This window comes from Physeter macrocephalus, unplaced genomic scaffold, assembly GCF_002837175.3.
Source record: "Physeter macrocephalus isolate SW-GA unplaced genomic scaffold, ASM283717v5 random_1088, whole genome shotgun sequence".
Lineage (NCBI taxonomy): Eukaryota > Metazoa > Chordata > Mammalia > Artiodactyla > Physeteridae > Physeter > Physeter macrocephalus.
In genome coordinates, this window is record NW_021146923.1 from 1 (window position 1) to 25,000 (window position 25,000).

General features: G+C 45.0%; 1 protein-coding gene across 1 annotated transcript; it reads left to right on the top strand.

Moving 5' to 3' along the window:
• Window positions 1–2,364: 2,364 nt before the first annotated feature.
• On the top strand, window positions 2,365–24,450 carry LOC114483961 (probable global transcription activator SNF2L2; the record flags this gene model as incomplete). The annotated part of the gene is made up of 4 exons (XM_055083603.1): window positions 2,365–2,535; window positions 14,006–14,266; window positions 17,897–18,026; window positions 24,058–24,450. Coding segments are annotated over exons 2-4 (748 nt in total), but the record flags the coding sequence as incomplete, so codon positions are not given.
• Between the last annotated feature and the right edge of the window lie 550 nt (window positions 24,451–25,000).

A 25,000-nucleotide genomic window follows, 5' to 3' on the forward strand; every position in this document is an offset into this window, starting at 1 on the left:
CTTCCGGCGCCCGTGGAGGCGGTGAGGGTGGGACGCGGGGCGGAGCCGGAGTTTAGGAAGAGGAGGGGATGGCTGTCATCAATGAAGTCATATTCATAATCTAGTCCTCTCTCCCTCTGTTTCTGTACTCTGGGTGACTCACAGAGGGAAGAGAGTCAGCCAGCACACTCCTCGCGAACAAGGTAAATATAACTTACAACTCCTTTCTCCTCTTTCCCCTCCCTCCGGCCTCCGGGCTGCAGCCGCGGCACAAACCCCTCCAGCACCGCGCCGCCTTCGCCGGAGATTATTCATTATTATCCTAATTATTATTTATTGTGCATGCACGGAGACCAAAACAAACAGGCGGGCCAATCGCTACAACAAAAAAAGCCCTCCTCCTCCCTGCGGGCCTCAGGTGGAATGCTCTAACAGCAGCTCCCGCGAGGCGGTGGGAGAAACCGGAAAGTTTCAGCCGAACCTTGCTGTTCTAATAATAACAGTAATAATGACTACTTCAAGGAGGCAAGGGGAGGAACATCCCAACAAACCACAGCCTTGACCCTAGGTAGGCAGTCAGCGATGCGCTACCAATTCCAGGTTGCAACACACACACACTCGGCAAGGTTGCAATCCCCCCATTCCCATAAAAGCTAGGGTGGTGGGGGGTTGGCAGGAGGACCGGGAAGGAGGATGGAAACGCGACAGTTCTTCCAGAGCAGTCTTCCCCGGAAGAGTTGGAAGGCGAGCGGGAGAGGAGGGCGAGGAGCCCGGGCTGGCGGCGGGGCGCCAACGAACGCGGCTGCCACCCGTTTCCCTGGGACTTGTTTAAAGGGCTCCGGCTGCGGAGACGCAAGCGGATCGCGGCGGGAGAAGCCGAAGCTGGCGCGCCGAAGCGGCGGCAGCTAACGCCGCGGGGCCGGTGCGTGCGGCGTCGGAGGTGTCACCTCCACTTGGCGCGTTCCCTCGGGCGGGGATGGGGGCGCTGACCGGTAGGCAGGCCTTTAGGCAAAGGGGCTGCCGGGGGGGGGGGGGCTGCTGCGCCCGGGGCACTGCGGACGTCCCTGCCTCTGGTACCTGGCGGCCGCGCGGGCTCGGGTATTGAAGTTCGGGGTGTCCGGCCCGGGCCGCACTGCTGGGAGGGAGGGAGGAGGTCCCGAAGAAGGAGGTCGGAGGTGCCTGCCGGGCTCAGTTACCCTGCCCTCCCCCTTCCCGGGTTTGTTTGCTTTTGCTTTGCGTCTTCCCCTAGCTCGAGCTGCGGAAACCGCGGGCGTGGGTCGCCCGCGATCATCCGGGTGCTAGGGGAACCACCGTGGCTGCGGGCCGGGGAGGCCATGATCCGGATAATCCTCTCTGCCTGACTGTCACAAACAGGACCCGCGCGCACCCGGGCAGCGGCCGTGGCGTTCGCCGGAGAAGGGGAAGGGCTTGGGGGGGGGGGGAGCGGAATGGGGAGGCTGGCGAGGGCGGGAGGCGGGGTGACCGGGAGGGAGCCTCCCCCCAACGATGACACGCACCCCTTCCTTCTCACTCCTTGCTTTCGAGTTTGCTTTATTCCCATCCCAACCTGGTTTACTCCTTCCTCTGCTTCCCCCCTCCATCTAGCCGTCTTCCCTTCCCCCGTTTGTTTTGCAAAACACGGCCATGCCATCTGCAAAGGTGTCGCGATGCACTTCCCCAAATAACCAGTCCGGCGCGCCAGCCCCTAGTCGCCCTCCGTTTGCGGGCGCACACCGAGGCCTCGCAGCCTGGGCGCAGTTGCACCGCGCGGGGCGGGGCACAGCGGTGCGGGCTCCGGGGGGACACCCGCTCCCGGGTCCCGGCGCTCGGCCGGTTTCCGGTACACGCGGGGAAATCGCCTCCCGCCAGTGTCTGCGCGCTCGCCCCCGCCTCCGCCGCCTGGATTGCATTATTATTTTTATCCGGGTTGCAGTTTGCAGCGGATCCTGGTGAGCAAGGGGCTGGCCGGACTGCTGGGGGGTGGAGGTGGGGGTAGGGGCGGAGGGAAGTTGGACGTGGATCAGGCAGAAAAAAAAAAAGTTTGGCTGGGAGGCTAAGTAGGGAGGGAGGGTGGGAGGGGGCGGCGAGCTCCCGCAGCTCGCGTCTCGGCGCTCTCGGGGCCGGCGCGAGTGTGGCTGCGCGGGAGTGTGAGTGCGTGAGTGCGCGCCGGGGCCGGTGCGTCGCGAGGAGCGGCGCGGGCAGCCGGTCCTGCCCGCGCCCTGCCCGGGAGCCGGGGGAGGACAAGGCGAGATTTGGTGGCGGGGGCTGGGGTGGGGTGGGGGGGGTGGCGTGTGCGTGTGGCTGGCTGTGAGTGTGAGTGTGCGCGCGCGAGCGGCAGAGAATCAGGAAGTCACAGCAGCGAAGCGCACACAGACATGTTTGATCGCCGTGACATGACGCGCGCGAGGGAGGAAGCGGCAGCGGCGGCCGGGGCCGGGCCGCGGACTCTGGCGCCGGCCTAGGGCTCGGGCGGGGAAGACCCGCTCCGGGCCGCCGGCCGCGCTGCCACTGCAGGCTCGGCGAGCCCCGCGCCTCTTTTTGTTCCGTGGCCCCCAGGTAAGGATTCTGCGCCGCCGCCGCCCGCCCTGTGCAGAGCTTTCCAGCTCTTTCCCTGCCGGCCCCCTCCGGTCTCCCGGCTCGCCGTGCCTGCAAAGTCAGGCAGGCGGGGGAAGCCGGCTCCCGACCCTCCGATCGATCGCGTGGAAAACTTTCCAGCGGGAGGCACCGCGAGGGGAAGAAGAAGGCCTTGCTGGCTGCTGTCCCTTGTCAGTTTTTCTCCGGGTCTGGGGAGTGGAGTCGCTGCGCCTTGGGGCCATTGCACATGCAAACTTCGGGCCTAAACGTGCCTCCAACTCTCGCAGTATTTACTCCAACAGTAAAATAAATATTCGGAGTCGTCCACTTGGTCCTGCCAGGCGTTTGGATTTTTTAAGAGCAGGAGACAGGCTGGGGAGTCGAGGGAAGTGGGGCTGTTGTGCCGAATCCATTCCTTCTTTAATGTCTGCAGCGGGTGTTATGTAACTTTAGTAGCACATGGGTGCAAAGCCCATACTGGGCTTCCCCCCTCCTTTGTTTATATAACTTTTTGGAGAGTTTTGCAAGGTTGTCCCTTTTCTTTCTTTCTTTCTTTTCTCCTCCTTAACCTGACGGAGGTTGGTGCTTTTGAAAAAGCAAAGCGATCCGGGTCGGTATTTTATGGAGAGGTGTCATCTTTATCTCCTGGTTATTAGGTAGGCTGTGTTCCTAACTATGTGTGATGTTAGAGCATAAGGAAGACATTAAGGATACACGTTTGTCTACCGCACTGAGTGGTTATTTTTAACGTCTATGCGTTACCAATAGCAGAGTTCAAATTTAAACTTCCATTTCAAAGGACTTTTTAATTTACACCTGGCTGTTGGAAGAGAATGCTTGTAGGAACAGAAAGATTGTTGCTTGAGTACTGAGTGGAAGAAAATTCCTGTCTAACCATGTAAGAAAGACTCAGAAACCTCTGAGAGCTGTACTGAAATAAAAGCCATGCCCAGTGTTATATGTGCGTGTAGACTTATACATGCACATTCAAATGTTTCAGTGATATTTTCCACCAGTTTTTTGGGGGACCACTACCCCAGGCTTGTTTGCCTACACTAGACTTGCTAGGCTTCTAGCCTACTTCTAGCTCACTGGTGAAGTGTTAAGAGGTGTGGCAGGTTTGAATCCAAGTTGGTGCATTGTTATGCAAATAGAACACACTTTCTCTTTTAGGAATCTAATTGCCCTTTTATTCTCCTGGACTTTTTTTTTTTAAGCTCCCTGACAACTGGAATGTTTGCTGCTGGAAAGAGGGGATTTAGAGATGCCTATTAGGTACAAAAGATATTTATGGATGTGACCTGAAATAAAAAACCAAACCTGTAGACGGCCGCCCCTCTGCCTTGCTGGGGGCATTAAAGAGAGAAGCCATATTGTTGAAGAACACTGTAAAATAAATCAGGAGTTTGGGGTATCAGAACCCTGGAAGAATTGGCAGAGGTGAGGGGGTGCTTCCTTACATGCAGCTTTTCTCTCCTGAGTGACATCAGTTACATCCCAGCTCGGGGACTGGCTGCACTGTGGGGTTTCACAGAAAAATATTCACCGCCAGAGTGTGTTCAAAGCAGCCTTAGATCTTTTCTTTTGTTCGTTTTTTTAAAGTGGTTTTTGAGCATTTCTTGTCAAGTTTCTTAAAAAGTGCTTTGACCAACAACACCTGAGGCTTGGAATTGGCCAAAAAAAAAAAGTTCCTCTGCACTTGTCATATTGTTAATGTTTGGATTCTGTTTAAAATATTTCTGACACTATAACCAGAAAGTACCACTCTGGTGAAGAAATAATTATTGAAACCTTTTTTCTTTGATTAAGTTTAAGATAAGTTATTTTACGGGCGAGCATGAAAGCACATACCATGCTTTTCGAGGAGATCATCGTGATACCCCTTATGTTCTGGTAATATTTTGACATTTCAATTTAAGGGCTTATTATGTATTGGAACAAGACCATAAAAGAGAAGACTTTCATGTATTGTAAAAGTGGTGCCATCCTCTAGTGTTTTCACGTTGGCTTTTTTTTCCCTTAAGCAGTCTTCCTTTGTAAACAAGGCCTTTGTCAAACTCTCCTAGGTCAGCAGCTTTTCGATACTCCGGAGAAATAATAAATCACTATTTATGACATCTTGACATGGTGCCATGAGAACAACTGAACTGTCACAAATATAATGCTAAGGAGTGTTTCTCAGCACTAGCATATTGAGGCTGGGTTGATCAGACCTGATTTAGCCACCAGAAGTTTTGATTCACACTGTTTCTGGACAAGATGATTTTAAGGGAAGTCATGGACAATTTGTTGCTGACCATGAGTGGCCTTAGAAAACTCTACGTAAATGAGTCACATTTTTCTTCTGCAGTATTTCTGGTGAACAGATGAGAAAATTTCCCTGATGTGAAAAGCCGTTTTGGGGAGCTGCTTCTGATTTTTTTTGTCACTTTTTTCTATAAAAGAATGATCATCTCAATTGCTCCTTTTTCTTACATGTGTCCTATAGTTTGTTTTTGAACAATAGAGGATGCTGAATTTTCTGTCCTCTTTGGAAGCATTTGTTTATGGAACTTTAATCTCTAGCCAGTTAATAAAGTCATGGATCATTCTATAAGTAGTTGGGAATAGAAAATACAGGTGGTGGTAGGTTATTTGGTAGAGTATTTAGGAAGCCCTGGGGTGTTTATTTTTTCTACATAGAAAGTCATGACTATATTTTCCAGGGAATATAGGACTCTAAAACTTAGTTCTGCCAGAGTCATTATGAAACATAACATATTTATTTGCCTAAGATATTTATCACCCAGTTAAATGGGATCCTGCAACCTGGGTTTGGAAAACTTTACAACTTTATTACTGTTTATTATTACTTTTTTCCCTCATATTAATATAGCACTTTTTTAAAAGTGTTTTAGATATATTAGAGAATTTAAAGATACAGTCAAAGATACTTGAATAATTATGCTTTAGCAAAACATATAACACAGCTGATGAAATTCAGGAGCTAAATAGTTGAATCTTTTGAATGTTGGATATAAACATTATTTAATTTTAATTATGAGAAAATAAGTAAGTAATTCACTCATTTAGAATGATGCTTTAGATATGAAATACAGGATTTTTGACTGAAATATTTACATAAGTGGTGCCTTCTGGACTTCATGATACATTATTATGTAACTGAAGCAGACTATGAATTGTAATGTTTTATTAGATATAAGACTTTCAGAACATTCAGTTACCGTCAGGGAATATGCCTGTATAATTTTATACTTTTGAAAATATGACAGTATTCTATGTAATTTTAGGTGTTGTATAAGCATCAGTCTTGGTTTGTTTTTGTTTTTTTTGAATTTTTGAATTTTATTTTATTTATATTTTTATACAGTAGGTTCTTATTAGTCATCCATTTTATACACATCAGTGTATACATGTCAATCCCAATCTCCCAATTCATCACACCACCACTACCCCCCGCCGCTTTCCCGAAACCCTTGGTGTCCATACGTTTGTTCTCTACATCTGTGTCTCAATTTCTGCCCTGCAAACCGGTTCATCTGTACCGTTTTTCTAGGTTCCACATATATTAAGCACGTCTTCTGCCAATATATCATCTACCTCTCTGCAAGCACGAATATTTTAGAAACTTTTTAGAAACTGACCTAAGTGAAATATGGGCTGACCCTTTTGTAAATTGATGAATGGAATTCATAGAAGTTGAAATAAATTTGAATTTTAAAACCCATTAAATATAACTCCCCCCTCTCTCTCTTTTTTTGGTTTGTTTGTTTAAACTGAATTCAGAATTGTGGAATTAAAGTTACTTAAAAACAGCAAAAAAATCTTTGACCAAAAAGCATTGGGGGGCTTCCCTGGTGGCGCAGTGGTTGAGAGTCCGCCTGCCGATGCAGGGGACACGGGATCGTGCCCTGGTCCGGGAAGATCCCACGTGCTGCGGAGCGGCTGGGCCGATGCAGGGGATGCGGGATCGTGCCCTGGTCCGGGAAGATCCCACGTGCTGCGGAGCGGCTGGGCCGATGCAGGGGATGCGGGATCGTGCCCTGGTCCGGGAAGATCCCACGTGCTGCGGAGCGGCTGGGCCGATGCAGGGGATGCGGGATCGTGCCCTGGTCCGGGAAGATCCCACGTGCCGCAGAGCGGCTGGGCCCGTGAGCCATGGCCGCTGAGCCTGCGCGTCCGGAGCCTGTGCTCCGCAACGGGAGAGGCCACAGCAGTGAGAGGCCCGCGTACGGCAAAAAACACAACAAAACAAAACAAAACAAAAAAGCATTGGGATATGTTATCTTACAGGTTAACAGAAGTCCAAGGGAAGTTCTCTATCAGTTTGTGTTAGGATTGTGTTTTCTTGTTTAGAATGACTGTATTTCTTTACCTACTTGAGGTTGTATTGTCCAGTTTTTACCGTCCTACTGGGAGTTAAGTCATTGAACTTGGAAATTGAATGTCCGTGAGGAAAGCTGGGCATGTAATAGCTTTGCAAATATTTGCAAGTCTTTTGCCATTTGCTGTTGTGCTGGATTCTTACAAGCACTAAAATGCTATTAAGCAAAGTCTATAAATCCGTAAAAAAATGAATGATCTGCAATCGAGAATTTATGTCTTATAAAGAACATGCCTGAACATGTATGAATAGCAAATTGTAAATTGCACAGACCAGTTGATACAGCTCTCTTGAGTGCATAGGGTAGATAAAGTCTTCGAGATGGAGGACGATTGTGGCCAGAGGAGGGCAGGGGTGGGGTGGTGGGTGTTGATCATATGAGATCGGGAGAAAGTGCTGAGATCACAGGGCCCGAGCCTAAAGAAACTGTGAGAAGACCAACGTACCAATTTTGACCTGGTTGCCCAGGGCAAGAGGTTCCAGTTGGGAAGAATTTTCAAAAGATAAAAGTTGGAGAAGGTAGAAAGACTTGATTTCCAGGCTAAAGCATGAATGTTTTATCCAACGTGTGTTGGAGGTTTCTCTCAGAAGTTTGGAGCAAGGGAATTCATGAACAAAAAGTATGTTAGATTAATCTAGCAGATTGTGAATTCAAGTCCAGGGTGGGAATTGAAGCCTTTAGAAGGATCCTCGCGATAACATACATTTTTATACGATAGCTCACAAGGTGTTTTCATATGTAATACTTTATTTGCTTTATATCAAAATTGAGGTAGCTGACTACTATTATGCCTGTTTTGTAAAAGAGAACTTGAAATTCAGAGGTCAAATAAACTACGTGGTGATTTATTTTTTAATGGCAGATAAACACTGTAAATGGCCATTATTCATTTTAATTGCAGTGAACTTGAAGGGTTCATGCTTGAATTTTTGTTGCTGCTGTGAAAGTCGGGGAAAGTGGGGCATCTCACGGGTCTGCTGGGGTTCATTCAGCCTATAATGGTCAAGTTTTACTGCTAAGTCAACATGTGCCATCTCAGCCAGAAAAAGTTCTTACAGTATGTATTTCAGACTCTTACATGTTTAGTGTATAAATAAAATTATCTTAGACAGAGACGAAAGTGGCTATCATTGATTCTTATCAGCATCCGAAATGAGGTTGCCTTGCAAAGGGGCCTAACAGAACCTAGGAAGGATGGGTGTACGTGTAAATACACACGAATTACATTTCAGGGTGTCACGCTTTGCTACTAGTTTTTGTTGGTTTGTCTGTTTTGGTTTTGACCAATTACCTAGCAGTTTGGGTTCAACTGAATTTAAGAAGTGATAGTTGTCCGTGATTACCTTTGTAACTACCAGTGGACATGGATTTTGGGTTAGAGGAATGCTCTGCCGGAGTGCTTTTTTGTTGAGGAGCTTCTAGTACTTTGGATTTTCTCATAAACACCCTGCTTAAAAGAATTTTTCCTTTGTGGAAACATTGGCTGTCCTCACCAAAGAGGTCATGGAGTTGCATCACAGGTAGACTCTTCTGAGAAGGCAGCTCATGGTATGTCTAGGGTGATAATGTCAAGAGCCAGGTTCCTGTTGAGGCAGTGCCTGGGGCTCACGGGGCTGTAATTGGCCCCTGAAGTTTGTTTTCTCTCTTGTCCTGCACTGATCTGCCTTGGAGCCCCTGCCAGGTCTGACTCTGGGCAGGGACGGTCCCAAGGCTTTTTATTCCAAGTGAGGGCAGCAGCTCGCATCCTAATTCCTTTCCTTGACTCAACGATGCGGAGTTCGCAGAAGCCCAACAAACACAGCACACTTTTCATCCCACCACTTTTTAAAACAACCTCGACTTTGAATGGTAGACCGCCAGGAATGACAACGAGAAAGATGTTTTCCATGCTTTTCTCGAGTTTCAGGCCAGCCACGTAGAATGTTCACTCTAAGCACAGTGTGGTTTTTATCTGTGGCACAAGTCATTTCGTGCACTGTTTAAAGTTGCACGTCTCAGACCAAGAAGCACGAGGGCTTTGGGTATATTTCACCACCTATCCAGACAACCTTGGCCTCTAAAAAAGAAACTTCTGGTAGATTTATTTGTTTTATCTTCCTTGCTGTTCTTACCTACTCTCTACTCCCCCATCAAGAACAGCAGCACTTGTGTTCCAGTTCTAGAGATATTGCTACTTCTTGTGGGGGAATTCTCAATTCATTTATAGAGAAAGCTACAGAGAAAACCTTCAGGGTCGGGGGAGAGAGTCTGAATCAACAAACAGACATAAAAAGAACTCTTATCTTAACTATCTCCTGAGCCTTAATCGTTCTCCGTAACAGCCAGAAAACTTTAAAACAACAGTTATTCTTAGGGATGTGAACTGGGCCTAACTTTTACTTCTCATATTCCACCTTCGACCTGTACCCCAAAGTCTTTCTGTAAATGCAACAGAGATAAAGGTCTGCTGGAGGGCCAAGATTACCCCACGCTTCCTTATTACGTTTCGTGAAGAGTTATTTAAGAGGTGTTGTCTAGTGCAGGTGGTTGTGCTTCGCCCCAAACTCTTTCTGTGACTAGAAAACAAAAGTTGCTAGGAAACATTTATTTATTATCTATTTTTACCGCAAGGTCTAGCAGAAATGCCACCTTCTCCACGAAGCCTCCCTTAATTCCCTTTTCTTGCCTCCACCCTCCAAGCTGTAAGTCCTCTCTCCTGCCCGTGACTACAGTGGACACTCTAGCTATACCCCTTCTGGTCTTGCAGGAACTTGCATGTTCTTTTTTTTCCTCACTGCTATTTATGGATAAGTCCTGTTTCCCTGTCAGACTTGCAGAGCCCTGGGTAAGCCCTCTGGTCATTTTTGTACATCCTCCATGCCTTGTGCCCAGGGGAGAGCCAGGACAGTTGGGAATAGATGAGTAAAACAGGTCCTCTGGATCTTTGATTTAACATCAGCGACCTCTTAAGCTCATAGCATTGTCTCTGCCTCATATTCTCTCGAGGGCTTTTCTTCACTTCTCTGTCCCTTCGTACATTAACATAGGATCACAGCCAAATCCCAATCCTCGCGACATCTCCCACTGTTTCCGTCTTTGCTTCCGCATCCTCCGCTTCGCACTCCTGTGCATCATTGCTCAGCCTGAGGGACAACTCTCCACACTGGTGGATCGCCTGGCTTGCCTGATGGTGCCGTGACTGGGTATTGGGCCGGGAGTCAAGAGATCAAAAGCTCTACTCACAGATGTGACTTCGGGCAAGCTCTGTGGTCCCTTCCTGCCCTCCTCTTTTAAATGGGGACGTGACCAAATGTGTCCTCAAGTCAAGTCCCTGAAATGATTCTGAAGCACATGGGGTTGTGTTTAAGTCTTACTGCAAGTGTGGGGATCTTTCAGCTGATTGGAGCGAGACAGGACGGTAGACGTTCTGTCCTGGTTGTCATGGTTGGATTGGTGACCCTTAAAATTCCATGAAGTTGAACTCCTTTTAATATGCAGATGGGTGTGCTGGGGCTTTCTGCAAAGGGGAGAGGAAGGGAATTCGGGCTCAGGGAGGATGTCTACAGTGGTTGGAGTTGTGGGAAGCTCCAACGACTTTTATTTTTAAAAAGCGCACACTCCCCGGTTGTAAAGGCAGGGTCAGGACGAAAAAAGACAGGGTGTACTGCTGAAAAATTCTTGGCGAAGAACACAGCAGCCTGGCCCTCAGGGAGTGCTGGTGTCAGGTGGAGGGAAGCGTTGAGGGGAGAAGAGGGGCCTGGCAGTGCCGGGGTACGGGGAGGTCTGTGTGCCTAACCTCCTTACACTCAGACACGTTTTCTTCCTTATATTGGCCATGTAATTATGGAACAGGCTGTTCTTTTTGGTGACAGTGTAAAACTCCCCCGCCCCGCCCCGCCCCCCAACACAAAATAAAAATAGATTTTGAGTGTTATCTTGCGGAGAGACCTGGCACTCCTGCCCTCTCAAGGTTACTGGAGCCATCGCCTCTCCCCCATCCACCCTGTGCCTGTCCCCACTGTCCCCACCCCATCTGCATCACTTACTTGGTGCCTGGCAGAAAAAAGAAAGGGGTTTGGATTCCTAGGGAGACCGGGAGGGTGGGTGAGGGGAAGCTGAGTTGGCCAATACTGGACTTTCACCCTTAACCACAGGGACTTAGTAATGACCTGCGCCTCTGCTTGAGACTCGCACCTCTTTGTAATTTACACCCCCAAATTGCTTTGCGCCGTGGGAAAGTTTAATTGTGTCTTGGAGCTGCACCGTGAAGTTGCCACCAGAAATGAAGAGGAAGGAATAGGAGGCCAGGACTGTGGCCTCGTCTCTGAGAGGTGCTCCTCTTTGGTACGCTTGGGTGATGGTGCCGTGGCGTGAATCCTGGGACAGCCCGGGTCCTGCCCGGGAGGTTCACTGATGAGCGCACCCACACATAAGGTTGGAGGAATCGGGAGATGCTGCAAGTCCTGGATAGGCAGATGCAGGGAGCCTTGAGATGCTTCAATTCCAAGCCCAGAGGAAGCTGAGAAACCCCAGAAAACAAACACGCTTTGCCCGGGAACCCCGGGGTTGGTGGCAGCCCTGAGGTGGGCAGAACCCAAGGTCTCTGGGCTCCCAGTCAGAAGCCAGAGGGTCACATTCAAGTTGTGCGGTAGTCCAGATCCCTTAGCTGTGCAGGATGGGGCAAGTGTGCTCCTTTGTTAAACTGTGCTGTTTCTCTGAGCTGGCTTCTTGTTCGTTCATCTATGTTGTTTCACGGACACATTCATTAAGTGCATGCTCCTAAAGGTTCTCTTCTTACGAAAAAGTTTCCTGTATAACACGTTCCTATATTAACATTCCTCTTTATGCCCATATTCTTCCATTTCCTGTCTCATATGTTTTCCCCCTAAGAAGTTTTTAGTAGTTTCCTATAACAAAAAATGATGAGCGTTTCTGTGGGACTGCATACAATTAATTACAACATTCTACGAGCCTCCCAGATGAAAGTCATTATATATGCACAGAAAGTCGTTGGTATTTTGGGATAATAGACATTAAAATATAAAACATGAAAAGTAGGACTACCAGGCTGACCGAGCATTTGTATCTTCATTGTTCAAACTTGTGGTATCTTGCCATCATAGCCATTGAAGCCAATTTCAAGGTAAATCATAACAGGAAGTAAGCAATTTCCTTTTATTCACTAAAAAATAAAGGGGTTTATTAGTTTGCTGATATACATGAAAGAACATTTTAACTTGTAGTACCCCTGAATTGACGTCAGCGTCCTAAATTTAAAATGCTGACTGAACATGGGTGGGTGTGTGTATATGTGAGGGGGTGGAATGCAAAAAAAAAAGGTTGCTTGCACCTGCTTTGTTAATCACAAAGAATAAATAATAACATTTGGCTCTCTAGTGAATTCAGGCTATAATTTACTGTCCAAGCTTCCCTGTTGTTTTAGAAATCACTTGAACTGTGTTCTCTTAGTCCCATCTTGTATCAGCAAAACAGTTTGAGTGATCCCTTGCTTATAATCATTCCAAAGCAGCCTTTCATCCCTTCCTGTTTTAGCCCTAATTCATTTATCAGATTGGCCAAATTCTTGCCTCCACTTTTAAGATTTCTTTGTTTGAACATACCTCAAACCCTGATTGCTCTCTTAATTTTTTAAATAATTGACTCTATTAATAGTTTGCCCTTGCAACTTTGTCTACACTTCATTCAGATCTTTTCTGAGCACCTACTCCATGCTGGTTGGAGGTGCTGGGGATACAGGAGTGAAGAAGAGCAAGACCTCGCCCTCATGGCCCTTACATTCTAGAGATTCCTCGAGAGGTGATGGTAGTTAGCTAAGAATGGAAGTAACGTGGATTTTTTGTTTTTTTCATTTAATTTTCCCTCTAACCTCTCATTTCACTATGGAAAGAGCCCTGCTGTGGGTGACTGGGCCCCTATGGTCTGATTTCTTCCCTGCCACTAATCAGTGGGTAAGCAAGTCCACTTAGGATTCTGTGAGTTCGGCATCAGAAGAGGTTTTGTGTGTACAGGTGTGTGCCCCCAGATGACATAATATATCACCATGACTACCCTGGGATCATGCATCTCCATCAAAATTCAGAAAACAGCTTATTTACTCATTTTGGCTGATATCCCAAGATTCAGTCGTACCCACCCCATGAGGCAGTTCCCCGGTGGGGATGCCAAGAAGTCTTGGCACACGGGTGATGGAATACCGCTTTGCTGGAGACCCGGAATTTTCATACCACGTCTCTGGTGGGCCCCGATCCAGGAGTCATGGTTGATGTCTCTTGTGAGTCTTGGACCCCAGAGCGGCCTGGGATGAATCCCTGCTCTCCGCTGTCCACGTGGTCTTCAATTAATTACCTGGTGGGAGGACCACATCTTAACCTGCCCTTCTGTTCGTTTCTGCTGGAGTGGAGGTGGCAGGGCCGGGCAGTAATGCTCAGTAAGAGAGGCTGCTTGTTGTGCCAGGCACAGAGCTATGGTTTTACATGTACCGTCGCATTTTAGTCTCAGTGCGTCATTGCATACGCGGCTGTGTGAACCCATATTTGTCTGACTCCCATTAACCTCTTCTTTTCCCGTGATTGGCAATTCCCTTTCATCCTCAATTTATGAAATTGTACTTTCTCCCCCTTTTAACTGTCTAGAATTCTGTGAAGTTTGAATGCTTATTGACTTATGCAAGTGGGTCTTGGTTGGGTATTTAGGAGGTTTATATTTTAATGGCTTTGAGGGGTTAACGACTTGTAAGGTGCCCAAGTAATGGAGAGCATCTGTTGACTTCAGTAATAAATTTTAAGCTTGTTTAGAATTCTCCTTATGTCTTAAATTTGAGTTTCTCCAGTGAGCCTTTTTTTGGATCTTAGATGATTTATATCTTTCCGGGGAATCATTTTAAATAAGTGGTCTTCATAAAGACTAGGGCAGATGGATATATATCACACTCTCTCAAACATCCGGGCTAGACAGGGCAGTTCTGTTTGATGTTTGTTACAGAAATGGCACCATCTAATACTAACAACTGTTTTATTCTGATCTTAACATCATGTTTAAAACGTTCCTTTCTCTTCTTTCCAACTCAGTATCACTGTACTGACTGGCAGAGTCAGGAGAAGTAGATGTCCACGCCCACAGACCCTGGTGCGATGCCCCACCCAGGGCCTTCGCCAGGGCCGGGACCCTCTCCTGGACCAATTCTTGGGCCCAGTCCAGGACCTGGACCATCCCCAGGTTCCGTCCACAGTATGATGGGGCCAAGCCCTGGGCCTCCAAGTGTCTCACACCCTATGCCGTCGATGGGGTCTGCTGATTTCCCGCAGGAAGGCATGCATCAGTTGCATAAGGTAAGAGTTCATTCTCCCATCCAGTCTTGGCTTCTGAGTCATGGATGGCTAATAATCACTGATAACCCCCCCTCTCTTTTCTCTACTATTGTTTACAAGAGAATCAAGCTAGGTCTTTCTCTTATCTTGTACATTATTGAAAACATACATTCTAAGGCTCTTTTATTGTTACGGATGTTGCACCAGTCAGGAAGATCTATCTGATCTTGGCTTTTAAAAAAGTGTTGGCTACAATATGCAGCTCTCTCTCCCCCTCTCTCTTTTTTTATTTTTATTTTTGGGCCACGCCACGTGGCATGTGGAACTTCCCTGACCAGGGATCAAACCCATGCCCTCTGCATTTTTGGAAGCATGGTGTCTTAACCACTGGACCACCAGGGAAGTCCTACAATATGCAGTTCTGACAGATCCTATGAATTGTGGGTTGCAGGTATTTTGGCTTGGCAAATAAGTATATTAGTGAATAAGTCTTGCTTTTTTTCCAACTATGTATGTTAAGTACCATATATCATCCATGAATGAACGTACTGAAAAGTATTCTTCCCTAAAAAGATCCCGTAGGTCCCAAAGAGCAAAAGGAAAATGAGTCCTTTCCTAAAGGATTTTTTCAAAAAAGGTTTGATTGAAATAAAGTAGTTTTTAGAGAATTCCTAAAAATGTACTTTGCTGTCTGTCTGTGAAGTGGCTTTATTCTGGTTTTGGAAGAGGGCTCTGATTTTGCAGAGCTCAGGGCCAGTTGTTTGTTTCTGGATGAAGGTTATAATAATCTTCCATTTACGAGATTCGGGTTGTTGCTGTTGGTATGAGCATAACGGTATGACTTGGGCATTACGCCTTTGCAGGAGATGCAAAGAAGAGAGAATGGCCTTTTGAGAAAGCAAACAAGATCCTCTGTGACAATTTGCTTTGAGAGGTAGCGGTAGCCAAAGAAAATCTATGGGACCATTGTGTATTACCTGAAGGTTAGGCCTGAAGAGATGTGTAGAGGTTTTACATCTTTTCCGGGTGGCATCACAGGTGGACAGGGTGGTGGAGATGCCTCTTGATGTTAATCAGGCAAGCTGTGGGAGATACTGGTTTGAAACCGAAAGGTTCCCGCAGAAAAGAGCAAGTCTTCCCTTTAATTGTGTAGGACTGGAGGTCAGTTTGGGTTTTTTTGTTTTTGTTTTTTTTTAATTTTTGGCTGCATTGGGTCTTCGTTGCTGCACACGCGCTTTCTCTAGTTGCGGGGAGCGGGGGCTACTCTTCATTGCAATGCACGGGCTTCTCATTGCGGCGGCTTCTCTTGTTGCGGAGCACGGGCTCTAGGCGCTGTGGGCTTCAGTAGTTGTGGCACACGGGCTCAGTAGCTGTGGCTCGCGGGCTCTAGGCACAGGGTCAGTAGTTGTAGTGCACGGGCTTAGTTGCTCCGCGGCATGTGGGATCTTCCCAGACCAGGGCTTGAACTGTGTCGCCTGCATTGGCAGGTGGATTCTTAACCACTGCACCACCAGGGAAGTCCCTGGAGGTCAGTTTTAAGGTAAGGCATTGCAGCCCAGAAGGGAAGCTTCATTTTTTGCAAATGTTGTTATTTGATGATTTTCAAATCAGAAAATTAATGTATGCTTATTTTGAAAAGTAAAACCATATTGACATAAATAAAAGAAGTGGTTCACCCCTGGTAACAGCTTATTGTATACGCTTTTTACACCTTACTTTTCTCCATCTTCAGTAAAAGTACCATCTAAGCACAGGTACGCGTATTCACGTATGATTTAAAAAATTTTTTCTTTTACTATAATAGCATCATATCATCACTGTTAATTACTCTGAAACAACATCTTTTTCATTTACTAACATCATGGATAGCCCTAGAATATCCCCAAGTTCTCTCCCTGCTTTTTTGATTTCTTTTAAACACATTTTTAGCTTGTCAGGTATGTAAAGAAATAAAGTTGCTTGTTTTCCATATCACATTCTTTAGGAGACATATTGAACATATAGACATATCGAAGTCATTAAATCATCTTGTGTTCATATTAATTTGGGAGGTATATTATAGACCGGATCTGTCACTTGTTAACCTTAGTCCAAGCGGGTGAAATAATTTCAGAAGGGTTTAAGGATGTTTCACCTCCAAAATGAAAGATTTGAAGGAAAATATCTAGCTCACCTCTATTATTATTTAAGCATTTAAAAGTTAAACGTATGCATGAGTGTATTGGGTTAATGTTATGTTTTTGCCCTGGGTTGTTTTTACGTATAAATGTATCTTCTGATCCCTTCTGTTTCGTTGTTATCTAGCATCTTTGTCACATTTTCTCCCATTCTCTGCCCCCGTCAATGCTCTTTTTTGTTTTGTTTTGCTCTCATTCTGCAAGTTTTGCATTTTCTCATCCTGCTTTTCCTCAGCCCGCAGTACCTCAGATAATTCCCTGGGTGAGGACATGGTGAAGTGCCTGCAGTTCACACCTGCTGACCAGATGCCTTCACTTTCTGAGAATCTTTTTATAGGCAGCTTTATTCCTTGTCTTTCTCCTCCGTCTCCCTCTGAGCTTCAGCTTTTTGCTTTTCAACATTACTGGAAATAAATAAACAAGTGGCCTAAATACATCTGCTGTGTTGCTTTGATTTCCTCTCTATTATTACTATTTAACAGACTCAGAGACACTCTTTATACCAAATTCTTCCCATTTTTCTTCTGAACATCCTCTTTATGGTAAATGTCTCCTCTTTTCAAGTGCATGCTTTTGACTCTGCAGAAATTAACTTTCCTTTCTCCAAAACTGCAAACACTCATACTTTCTTGCTTGAAGTCATTTGGTTTCTATAAACTCCTGGAAATATTCCTTTCAGGCTGTTTTGAAAATTGCTATTCCAGTTTGGGGAGGAATAGACTTTTCCTTTCTCAAACACATGCTCCATTGCCCAATTCTGGATTGGATTAGTGTCAATTCAATGGCTATTTATTGTGTGTCTGTTGTGTACAAGGCCTCAAGTCCTGTTTCCAGCCCCTGTGTTCTTTATTTTTTTTCCAAACTCTGCCTTTAACCTTTTTCTGTCTTCCTCTCTCTGTAGTATAGCTTCATCTGTTTGACCCTCTTTCCCATTCAGTATTTACCCCCATTCACCACTCTACCCTGTCTGTCCCTCTTTTCCCAACTGCCTTGGAACTTTCTGCTTTCAACTTTTAAACTTTCCACGGTTCCTTCCCCTCTGATGAAAAAAAGTTACCAAAAAAATAGATCATCACAGACGTTTCAAAGAGTCTTCCTTCCTTCATTCAGACTTTGGACTAGCTTTAACCTACGGCAGGTTTCAGGACTTACTTAAGAGGGTATGGAAGAATAGTTTATATTTGTCTACCTTGTGAACAGAACTTCAAACTGTTTAAAGCCTTAACTTTTGACTTCACAGGTAGTTTTGCTGATCCTATTGGTGTAGTCTTTTTTATTTTATTTTTTGTCCCATCTATGAAATCTACGTAAATAGTAATATATGTAAAATAAATGTCAAAATATATGACTATCATATGGGTAATAGATGATTGTGCCACGATTTTGAAGACTTTTTAGGAAGGGGTCTTAAAACACCAGATAGAAATATTATGCCTTAAAGAGACGTCTGACTGATATTCTGTAAATGTTTCAGCCCATCGATGGTATGCACGACAAGGGGGTTGTGGAAGATATCCATTGTGGATCCATGAAGGGCACCGCTATGCGACCTCCTCACCCAGGAATGGGCCCTCCCCAGAGTCCGATGGACCAACACAGCCAAGGTTTGTGTCTGCTACATACCTGATTTTGGCTCTATACCACAGTCTTTCATCTGTCCTACTGGTTATTTTAATTATGACTTGCAGAGAACGTGTTTAAGGAGGATGGAATCCAGCCGGTTTCTTTTCCCTGTAGAAATCTCCCCTTATCCCCACCAACACAGCTTTATGGTTGATGTGGGCAATTTTCTTTGCAAAATCCTAGTAGTTTTACTGGCCACCATGTGTCCAAGCACTCTTCAAAGTGCTTTGTGTACTTCATGCAGAATCTTTACCCTGATCTTGTGAGATAAATTATATTACCCCAGTTTTATAGATGGAGAGGCTAAAGCTCAGAGACTTTACTTTGTTTTCTTAAGTTTGCACATCCAGTAAGTGACAGGGCCAGAAGGAATCTCCAGGTCTGCCTCCCAACAACAGCATAGATGTGAAGGTAAGATGAGCCACCCGTGTCCCTTGAATTGTACACTCCTACTTTGTAAGGTGGCTTTTTCTGGCAGTGGAATAACCTGTCATTGCTGGTGGGTAGCTCTCTTAGTCTCTTAGGGCTGCCGTAACAAAGTACCACAAGCTGGGTAGCTTAAAACCATAGAAATGTATTCTCTCAAAGTTCCGGAGGCCAGAAGTCTGAAATCAAGGTATTAGCAGGGCTGTGGTCTGTGTAAAGTTTTTAGGGAAGAATCCTTCTTTGCCTCTTTCTAGCTTCTGGTGGTTGCCAGCAATATTTGACATTCCTTGGCTTGTAGATCTGTCATTCCAATCTCTGTCTTGCTCTCCACATGACATTTTGCCTGTGTGTCTGTGTGTGTGTGTCCAGAGTTCCCTCTTCCTATAAGGACACCAGTCATTGGATTAGAGTCTACCCTAATCCAGTGTGACCTCATCTTCACTTGATTACATCTGCAAAGATCCTATTTCCAAATAAGGTCACATTCACAGGTACCAGGGGTTAGGGTTTCAACATTTCTTTGTAGAGGACACAGTTCAACCCACAATAATGGCCAAATCAATATATGGTAGATTTCTCTTCTCCTGGGTGCCTTTTCTCCTCATTATTGAAGGCATGTTAAAGATACCTCAGGGGCTTACCTGGTGGTGCAGTGGTTAAGAATCCGCCTGCCAATGCAGGGGACACGGGTTCGAGCTCTGGTCCTAGAGGATCCCGCACGCCGCGGAGCAACTAAGCCCGTGCGCCACAACAACTGAGCCTGCACTCTAGAGCCCGCGAGCCACAGCTACTGAGCCCACGAGCCACAACTAATGAGCTCACGCACCTTGAGCCCGTGCTCCACACCAAGAGAAGCCACTGCAATGAGAAGCCTGCATACCGCAACGAAGAGTAGCTCCAGCTCGCCACAACTAGACGAAGCCTGCGAGCAGCAACGGAGACCCAGTGTAGCCAAATAAATAAGTAAATAAATAAGTAAATAAATAAATAAATAAATAAATAATGATACCTCAAAGTCTTTTGGATGCAATGTAACCTGTTTTCAGAATCATTATATGGACATTTCAGCATGCCAAGGGCATGATTAATCCAGCACTAATTAATGTGTTGATATTCTAATTCAAAGTTTATGCTTTATGTGTTGTTGTATATACTTTTTTGTAATTTAATGTATGTGAGTTTTTTTCTCCATCCATGATCAGACATCCATCAACCCAAGGGAAGATTTTTGACTGTGAGGGTTTAGAGAAATGTATTTGCTTTTAAATACATATATATATTTATATAAAAACAAGTCATGGAGGCATAGGAGTGCATCTTTACTAATATTCGGGCAGGTTTTTGAAGATCCTGGACTCTGATCTGAATTTTGATGGCAGGCAGGTGTAAGTTTTGCAAATGACTTGTAAAATCTTGACCATGTTAGAAAAGCAGGCTGAATCATTGGGACTTCTTCAGGTACAGGAAGAAAATAATTTGACCCATTCAGTGTTAAGAATGAATTAAGATGACACTTCCAGGTTTATCATTTAAATTCTAAAGAGCCAGGTGTGTTCACAGAGCTAATGTAGATCTCATTTTAATACCTGGGAGGTATAGATGAGTTATATTCAGTGATTCTCAGAGCTAGTGGTGGCTCTGTCTGCTCCCGGCTTTGCAGTACCTCTAGTAGTGGGGCCCTAGGAAGACTCTAAAGGAAAACACTTGAAATGCGTGAATTATAAGTGAGCATTTTTACTTTTATGTATCTTAAAATTTCTTTCATAGCTCAGTTCCTTTCTTCAACTTCTAGAATGATGATTTTTCCTGGCATCTCCAATACTTGGCACAATGTCTAGCACATAACTGGAAATTTAGTAAATTTTATTCAAGTAGGTAGAGAAGTGGATTTATGTATTCAAAAGTCAACACTTTTAAATAGATCTTAATTTTTATATAGTTTCAGTAAGTTATAATTACTTTGGAATGCAGAAGTCTGCATTAAGTTAAATGGAATCAGAACTAGCACGTAATATTTTTTGCTAAAATAGTAAAGTGTCTTGTAAGCTGGGGAATTAGTTATTTAAAATATGTCTTTGAATAAAGTAGTATTGGTATAATGCAGTCTTATTCTATATAATTATCTAAAAAGAATTCAGACTCCATAATAGCATATATCTTTAAAAACCCCGTCATAGGAAGCCATTTATAAACACACAGGTACAGAGAGGTGTGGTATTGATCGGAAAACGGCCAGCTTTAACTACCTAGCAACCTATTAGGTTATTTTAAGGTATTGGTTGAGAAGCAAAACCATTTCCTTCAATAAATACTGAATTGTGTACCTTATGGTCCCAATGATAACGTTGTTTATTTTTAGTCCATTGGCTAGAAAAAGCCTTCAAAGGCAAGTATATAATATTTAATGTTTGTATGTATGTGTGTGAAGAGAAAATTCATATAAAATTGGCGCTTAAAAATTCAAGTTTATTAAAAGGAGAGAGGTGATTGCCTCTCTCTGAGGCAAGGTGAAACTAGGGAGATAATGGCCCTTGAAGATGAGGGAAGGAAAACTACCAGTTTTTGACTACTTTTTTTTAAAATGAGCAAATTAAACCAGATTTCAAAAAAGAGCAGATTCTGCATCAACACAGTCATCCTACAGACAAAGGTATTTCACTCTCAGGCAATTTCTTCACTGTTTTCTCAACTAAAGATAATTATGAAAATATGTTAATGTTGTATCATTTAGAGTCTGATTTTCCTGAAGTTTTATGGAATGCTAGTCATGTCATTAAAAAAAAGAAATCTCTCTCTTTAGCTGAAACACTGTCACATTTTTAATGTCATACTGTGATAGAATGATTCTATTAACATCCCCTATAAATTCTAGGCAACAAATTTTCCCACCCCCAGTTTCTTCTTCTTTCCACATTTGAGGGAGAATTTTGTTGTATTGATTAATTCTGGAAAATGATTTTTATTCCACTCTTAGTTTCTTAGCAAATGTGAGGTAAAATGAATTATTGTACTTAATGTAACTGTCTCATCTTCGTAACTTTGCCTTGCCAGGAGTTCATAGCTGAAAAGGGCGATTTGATGAACAGCGTTACACAGTTGCATTTAGATTGGATTGTCTAATGTTTTGGTCTGTTGTATTAGGCATCCTGTGATTTATCATGGGTAAACTATAATTGATGATGCCCTCAGGAAGGAGGATGGACCAGAAGGCAGGAGACATGACCCATTTTAACACCTGGTTGTATCCCTTCTACCATGAAAATGTCAGTAACTATAGTAGGAAGTTTTTCCTCCAGTGGTAGATGCAGGGTTGGTCAAAAAGCTGTTAGGAAGGTGCTTTCCTAATGAACAAACTACCATTTTGCACCAGCATTACAAATAGGAGGTGAATGTTAACCTCATTAAGAAGGAAGAATGTTAATGATGAAGTTAAGTGTATGTTATCGATATTCTCCAAATGTTTATTGTTATAAATAACAACATCCTGGGATTTAAATTTCTGCTTGTCTTGCAGGCTGATTTCAGGGGCATTTTCTTGGCTAACTTTTATGACCAACTACAATCCTAATGGCTGCGTGATTTTTGTGCTCCCTTATAGAGTAGGGATTTGGGGAATGAGTTAGCAGTTTTTCCATTTCTCTTCAGGGCAGGATTACTCTGAATGGAGTTCTACAACTCACCAATTGATAGAACAAAACCTACTCTTGTCTTAGAGGATCAGGCTAAATTTGTTTCCCTCTCCAAATGGCAATTTGAGGTAAAAGTAACTGTATCCTTTATTTTCTCTAGTCTTGTGGATGATGATGATGATGAGTCCCCAGGCAGTGTGGGTCAGATATTCTTGGGCCTCTGGGATTCCACATAGATGCATAGAGCTGTCTTGGCTCACGTTTGACAAGGGTTCAAACACACAGCAGATGCCTGATAAACACCTATGTGATGACCTTTAAAATAAGTGTGATACAGGTGCATTTATTAAAGGCAAAGACCTTTAATCTAATATTTTACTTGTGTCTTAGGACACCTTTGAGTTGATTTGAATTGAAGATAACCTTTTGGATTACAGTAGGCCACTCTGTCCTCTCCTTCCTCTTGGATTTCCCTTCGGCAATGCTCAGTCGTGTGTTTTTCTAGGGATTCTTTGTCCAGGCTATACAGTTCATCTCTTGAAATAAGTTCCTTGAAATTTTTGTGCATTTTGGCTTTTCTTTCTTAAGTGAAGTATTCTTAAATTTCCCATTTAGATCTCCCGTAACCGAAGCAGATTGCTCACACTTTTATATTGTATCGTAAATGGTTCTAGAAGATTTTTGAAACTTTCAAGCCTTTATTTTTATAAAACCAAATTAATATTAGACCATGGAAAGAGCATACGCCTTGGAATCAAACAAACCTTGGTTTGAATCTTGGAGCTACCAAGATCTGATTGTGTGACCTGGGGTAACTCGCTAACTCGCTGAGCCTCCCTTTCCTCATTTTAAAACATGAGGTGACAGTACATATCTTCTGGGGATGTGGTGAGGACTGTAGGAAACATGTGTGCTCCACTCACTTCCCTCGAATTCTTCTTACCATTTCTGTGCTCCCGCCAGCCTTATATCCACTGGCCAGACTACCATCTCACCTTCAGTCTACTTGAGTCCAGCTTACTCACACATGGCAAAGTCCCCGGGGACTAATGATCCCCAGAGTCATAACCAGTGACCAGTGATGGAGTGTAAATACCCCAGCTCCTTCCCTGGGATAATTTGGAGGCAAGTTATGTGCCTTTCATCCCAGAACTCGTGCATGAGATTAATCTTCAGGTACCCACTACAGCAGCTGGCTTAATCATGCACCCATTACTGGCTGCCGTCCGTTCCGCGTAGCGCCTTTCCACACCCCTGCTAGTGCCCCTGTGCCTTCCAGATAAATCAGCTCCGCTCAGTCCTTCCATCAGTCTCTGTTTCCAGGGCGAACTCAGCTACAATAGTATGTACGATGCCTTCCTTAGTGCCTACAACCATGGAGGCCCTCAATCATGGCAAATTATTCATAAAGTGCATTATAATAAACCAAGTAATATCCCCATGAGAGGCTCATTCCCCACCGTGACAGAGCAGACACCTTCAGGTTGTGTTCTCCAGGTCGGGCTACTTTTAATGTATAATACTGTCCCCTGGTGCCCTTCCTTTAGGTGTACGACAGCCACTGCCAGTTTACTTTCTAGGACACATAACGGCTGTCCGTCACTTGAGATGCGGTTAGTCCCAGTGGAGACAGCATCGTAACTGAATAGGAAGAAAAGAACGTAAACTCTCTCTTTAGTAATTGTTATATTTTGAAATGATAATATTTGGGGTTTGTCGATTTAAATTATATATTATTAAAATTACTTTTGCCTGTTTCTTTAAATTATGTATACATTTGATATATATATATATATAAGTTTTAAGTTATATAAAATCCCATAATTCTTAAGTTACCTATGCTTTCGATGTCTGTCCGTCAGTGCTGTTCTGGAAAATTATCAAAACGTTTGGGAATGCTTCTCCTTCAGGGTCGCGGGGGGCAGCCTGTGACCTCTCCTTTTATGTTTCATTCTAGGCTACATGTCGCCGCACCCGTCTCCGCTGGGAGCCCCCGAGCACGTCTCCAGCCCTATATCGGGAAGTGGCCCAACCGCACCGCAGATGCCACCAAGCCAGCCAGGGACCCTCATCCCAGGCGACCCGCAGGCGATGAGCCAGCCCAACAGGGGGCCCTCGCCTTTCAGTCCCGTCCAGCTGCATCAGCTGCGAGCTCAGATTTTAGCTTACAAAATGCTGGCCCGGGGGCAGCCCCTCCCCGAAACGCTGCAGCTCGCGGTCCAGGGGAAAAGGACGTTGCCGGGCATGCAGCAGCAGCAGGCAGCGCCCCAGCCCCAGCCGCCGCCGCAGCCGCAGCCGCCGCCGCCGCCGCCGCAGCCGCAGGCCCTTGTCAACTACAGCAGGCCATCTGGTAGGTTCATAGGCAACCAAATGAATAACGTGATGGTCCAACTCGGACGAGAAGGACTGCTAACTGCACCGAAGTGCTGGGCTGGCGGGATCAGCCCAGGGCTGAGGTAGCCTTCTCTTGCACCTCCCTGGCTCCCTTGTCCTTGCTTCACTTAGTTGGCCACGCTTCTTGGTCTCCTCTGCCTACGTCCTAGAGCAGTGCTTCTTAAACTTTTCAGACTCTGGCTTAAGCTGTGGCTGTAAGCAAAAAGCCCCGTGATTTTGCCTTCTCTGTCAAGCGGTGCGAGGTTTGTCGGCAGCCCGTCTACACACACCCCAGGTTAGGAACCCGTACACCCCGTGCGTTCCGTTGCCGACATGCACGTCTCGAATCTGCTCTCCTTGAGCTATTTCGTGCCTTGTTGGTTTATTTATTTATCTATTTACGTCTATCCCTTTTTGTGAAAAGCATCTGGGGAGGCTTCCAAAGAAGCATACCTGTGGTAAAGGAATTACCAAGTAGAAAATCAGAGGCAAAGGGAAGTAGAAATCAGGGTCAGGGAGGTTGGCCA